This window comes from Branchiostoma floridae, chromosome 1 (genome assembly GCF_000003815.2).
Source record: "Branchiostoma floridae strain S238N-H82 chromosome 1, Bfl_VNyyK, whole genome shotgun sequence".
In the NCBI taxonomy this organism is placed as follows: domain Eukaryota; kingdom Metazoa; phylum Chordata; class Leptocardii; order Amphioxiformes; family Branchiostomatidae; genus Branchiostoma; species Branchiostoma floridae.
Genome location: NC_049979.1, coordinates 21,300,844 through 21,306,416, shown reverse-complemented (window position 1 = coordinate 21,306,416; position 5,573 = coordinate 21,300,844). Strand labels below are relative to the sequence as shown.

Here is a 5,573-nt window from a genome sequence, read left to right as displayed (position 1 = left end):
GGTCCATTAACCCCAGCCAGCGGAGAGATTGTGTAAACACAGGCTAGGGTCAATGACTTGATGCATGGTCCTGTATGCGTGTTTCAGAATGACCTACTTGTCCTGAACTCCATGTTATTTACTGTTTGGGTCGGCTTCTAGTGGCTTAGAGGTGTCATGTGAGTTTTGACCCGGATGTATAGTCATGCGTAAACAAACAACAGACTGATCCTAACTGTCCATCACAATTAGCAATCCAACCAATGATAACATGACAATCAGCGGTTCAACCAATGAGAGAGCGGCCGCATATCCGTCAAATGTTTGCATTATCTTGTTTCTATTTTTCATTTCTACATTTTGATGGAGGTAGACTCGGCTATGGGATCGGTATATTAAATCGGAACAAACCTAGTAAAACTCAAATTTGAAAAGTTCTCTGCGTGTTTTAGTTGAGTTTTCTCCAATAAGCATATGCTTTCCGAGGAACCGCATATTCATCTTGCTAAGAGGGGGTAACCTGTAGGAATGTTATTAATTAGCATACGTCAATGAATGCAGTCTCTACCAGACTGACTACGCTGGCTGTTATAGAAGAATAATTTGCCAAGGGAGAAAAAAAATTGCTACCAGAGGAGTTGACAGGCCGAAGGAGAAACATGAACCTAAGCGTGGACTGACTCCCCTGGCCAATTTCCCATTTTTTAAACCGAATTCTACGATCTCCATACCCCGTAGTAAAGCCTGTTGGGCTGGACTGAGTAGATAAAAGATATTTATTGTACTTTCATGTCTTGATAGGCTAGGTACGGACATATACGTAACAAGCATATACAGAAAAGTAGAAACAACATTACACGAGTTAAGTACACAAAGGTGACCACTAACTTACTCTGTGCACTAAGCGCTTGTTGACATCTGTTGTGCGCGTGTAGTAAAGCGTGATATGAGATGACCTTGTGACAGAATAGGTTTGCTTAACCTATATTCCGTCCCAGGGTCATCTTTTACGCAAAATAACACGTTTGTCACACGTGCTGAAACTGGAGAAAGGTAGTGGCAAGGATACGTATTTGCGTAAAAGGCTAACCTTACATGTAACACCATACCATACTTAGTAGGAGGGATGTGCGCTTTCATCCCAAATTACTGGTCAGTTACTCATTTTCTAAAATAGGTAAACTTGAATGCTTTATTTCTTGCGAAATGTTCCTCCGCGTACCTTTTTTCGTTCTCCAGACAAAATTATCATAGTTTTGCACCTTTGCCATTTTACCTTTTGTGACCTCACACGTTAATTCCATTGTTCCGGAATGCTCGACTCGTATAGACACCTTATCTCAAACCGCCAATTTGCATAGACCCACTTGTAAGCGTTAATTTACATATTGATCATCCACCTGTCATTGTAATCATTCACATTTAATTGCGGTCTCGAAGACATGTACTTTATTCCGGCGGATTATAAAAGAAGACAGATGCTTTACGTGTGATTATTCAAACAACGTACCATTATTGAGGATACCGCCTCTATTGTTTGTAAACACCCACTCTCAAGGGAGGTACCGGTCTTTCCACATTTCCTACGCGGGTATAAGCTTGTGATTCACAAGCGTGTAGTTAGTTGTAGGGTCGGATACGGTGAAGGCAGCTGCCAAATAATTTGTTTTTGTGTGAGAGAGAGAGAGAGCTCAGTCTGAGAAAGATTTCGACGAACAGCAACGTCACCAGAGTTCTATTTATTTGACAAACTTTATGGTGAAGTTAGACAGTTCAAGACCAGGGGACGAGATGCCGACCGATGTGATGGCGCCGGGGACAGAGAACAGGGCAGATCAAGCAGAGGAAGAGGTCGAGTACGATATCGACAGACTCAGAAAGGTAAACACATTTGTGAAGTTTGTTTTGTGCTCATATAGATCGTTTTCGTGTGACGTCACAGTCGTGTTCGGACGTTCGAACGGCCATGTTGGATGATAAGCTGCTCGATTTCCACATTGCTGTGTGTTGCACGTGGTGGGCCCGTACATGGAAAGAAGTTGTGTTTCTTTTGTTTTGTTATTATTTACAAACGGGCTGGTTGTTCGATGTGCTAACTGCGAGTTCCATGAACACATGATACAGCGTACTCGCCGTTTCTATCTAACAACACAGTTATATCCCTTTTTAACTCGATTGAATCACTCTTCTGGCGGCCCGCCAACGTGGGCCCTGGTGCGGAGTTTGCTCATCTGTGATCAATAGTCGTTTTTTTGTACGTAAAGACGTGGTCTTTTAGAAAATAGTACTCTCCTCTGGAGGAAAATAGTTTAAGAGTCATTTCATGGAATACGGCCCATCTACATTTCGTTATTCTAGTTATTTGCACAATGAGCATATACGTTTCCCACGTCAGAGGTTGAACTTCTACCTCAAGTCAAGTCAAGTGTAGTGACAGGTTAACCGGTTAGACAACATCTTCAGACAGGGTGTGACACGGGCAGGTCAGCACTACAAGCTTAAAGATCTTTAAGTTTGTCACCAACTTTGTCTCACAGGTGGGAATATATTTACTGTGTAGGTTCTAGTTGAAGAAATGAAGGTTGTCTTCTGTCGCAGTGAGCAGAGTTTGAAAAGCTTCATAGCATGCAAGTTACCACGCACACATATGCGTAGCTATTATTGTAGAAAATATGTAACGACCAAACCTAAGCCTCAGGGAATTCTTCTGGTTTTCATAATGGCGATACGATCGAATTTTTATCTTGTTCCAAGTTTAGCGTATTGGGGGAGAATACAATAACGTTACCATATGGGTGTCAAGGTGATGTACAAGTTGGTGGGGTTAAGACGTTGTAGTCCAACTTTGTCGCAGTATGGCTGAAAATACGTAGTTTGGGTTGTTACATTTTGCACTAGATGTGTTTACACAATCACTCACTGGTATAACCCAGGGATGAGTTGTGCCTGTCGATGAAGTAAGCTAATAATTTACAGTAGTAGTAAATGCCTGAGTGTATGGACATGCCGTTGTGTTGTTTAAATCCTATAGGGGTATACGTCGATGTAAGTTAGACATTCAGGTAATAAGATACACCAACTGGATTATGATTTTGGAAACGGACGAAGGATAGTGGATTCTATCCGAAACGTCTGACCGTTTCCCAAACCATATCCAGTTGCTTGAGTAACTACTTTTTGGTGTATCTATAGGGGTATACTTAGTCCAACGGTATGGGTAACATTATAAGATTCCTCAGTATCAGGACAATTCCCCGTCATGCATATTCCCCGTCATACCTTTTCCCCGTCTATGTGGACATTTCCCCGTCATGTTATGTCGGTGTTAGTATATTGCCCTTCAGTGTGGATATTTGAACGATCTACGTTACTACATGTGATTGCACACTATAATTGCTCTAATCTCTGTGTAATGTAGTAATATTTCCCCGAATTTTGCAGATTTTCAAGAGACAGACTGCGTCGGCGGGGACTTTTCCCCCGCCGTAAACACCACCAGATGAAGTGTCAAGTTGGCGATTACGACGACTGATTGCCCCAACATAAGCTCAAACGTAGCGATATTGAACATTTATAAGGAGATCTGTACAATACTAATTGATGTTAAAATGTTTTTAATTGCGTTGATGTGCAGCGGAGCAAAGATCTATTGTTGTTCATCTGGTGGTGTATGCGGCGGGGAAAAAGTCCCCGCCGACGCAGTCTGTCCTCTTGAAAATCTGCAAAATTCGTCAAAATTGGGGGAAATATTACTACACAGAGTTCTCCCCATAGGATGGAATAAAGGAGGCCCTCCACTATACTCCTAGCCCAGCTCCACTATACTACTTTTGAAATTTAGTGTGTTGCTTCCCTATTTTCTTGGTTAGTTTTGCTAGAATTAATGAAAATTCACAGATTTTGTGCCAAGTGGCATCACTTTTCCAGTCAGCATTGTCTGCAAAAACTTGTGAATGGGGGATGATCAAAACAATAGTCGTTTTGCCACTTCACAACAAAGGAATCACAATAATACATTATACTTCTAGTATTTGACACCCTCTGTCATGCAAAATGAACCAATTTTCATGAAAGTGCAGCGCGTTGGTTTGGGTTATTTTTGCCAGCCTCTTCACTATACTAAAAAATTCTGAGGAGAACCCTGCTACATTACACAGATATTAGAGCAACTATAGTGTGCAATCACATGTAGTAACATAGATCGTTCAAATATCCACACTGAAGGGCAACATACTAACACTGACATAACATGACGGGGAAATGTCCACATAGACGGGGAAAAGGTATGACGGGGAATATGCATGACGGGGAATTGTCTAGACATTATAACAGGTGTTTTGTTGTTCTGTAGACGATAAGTCTGTAGGCTGTATGCTGTTGGTACATTTGTATTTGGTACAATGTATGACTTTGCCAGCAAATGCCAAAACTTATAGTCTCAAACCAGACTCCATAGGCTGCGGGGAGTTGATAACAGTTGCAAATTGGGCAAATAGACGAATAAATACGACGTTGTATGCCACAGGAGTTAGCTGGTACAAGTAATAGAAGTACAGTTCGCTAAATATGTTGCAGCGGACAAGGGAGTCCGACAGAGACTATTCCAAATATCGTGTTGGGGATAAACAATCGCCGTCGGCTGTTGCTGTGGCAGTTTTGTTTTGGAAAGATCTGTTAAGATGGGTTACCGGGTCTTGACCCAAAACACACACGGACATCTAACAAAGAAATACCCGTCATGCCCCATTGTCTTTATCATTGTTTTACCCTCACCGAAGAATTTAGCTTTTACTGTATCCATATATTACGACCCTATAATGTTATTGCTGTATGTTTTGCGTGACATATATTGTTATTATATATACTATATCATCATAGTCACTTTATTATACTTCATATTGCACACCTTACACCTGATTTGGGGGGGATATAGACACAGGTGTTACGTACGGACCCAGGAAGTTTTAGACAAAGCAGCGGGAATGCACTTTTGAAATGTAAATGACCCTAACACCTGTCTTCAAAACACGAAAACAAGTAATTTTTGCAGGCTTGTATTATTCCGAGGAGCAAGATACCTATTGTTCATTATAATAGAGTGCAATTAGGCATCACGCATTAAAGCGTCATACTGTTGTAGTAAATGTTTTATAAACAAAGTATTTTTCAATCTTGTTAACTTGTAGCACCGGGTAATGTTGCATCTTCGGGTATTTTAGCGATGGTCCAGCACAATTACACTGTAAATTTCATCTACAAATATATCAAAGTAAAGATAACTATTCGTATTCATACTTTTTTGCATTTTGCCGCCTTAGCGGCAAAATGCTCTGAGGCCAGAATAGTGGGCGTTGTGATGAACGGACCTGTTCAATACTGTAATTCCTGATTTTTTTCACTGTAATGTTATGTTCACTGTTTTCACGGTGACGACTGTAACGTGAACTTATCATTACCGATAAAAAATAATTCACAGACATTTTTCATGTGCACTTGCCTCGACAGTGAACATATAGTTCCGAGAACAAGTTCAATTTTCTCAGACCGTGAAAATTTGGTACCGTGAAGATAAAGTGATTTACAGTATCTGCTAA

General features: G+C 40.9%; 1 protein-coding gene across 1 annotated transcript in view; it reads left to right on the top strand.

Moving 5' to 3' along the window:
- The first annotated feature begins 1,142 nt into the window (after positions 1 to 1,142).
- The window catches only part of LOC118422775, a 22,803-nt gene continuing 18,372 nt past the window's right edge, over positions 1,143 to 5,573 (top strand). Inside the window, exon 1 of the mRNA XM_035830531.1 lies at positions 1,143 to 1,860. Coding sequence (XP_035686424.1) covers positions 1,735 to 1,860 — 126 coding nt within the window. The 5' untranslated portion in view covers positions 1,143 to 1,734. The remainder of the gene's footprint in view (positions 1,861 to 5,573) is intronic.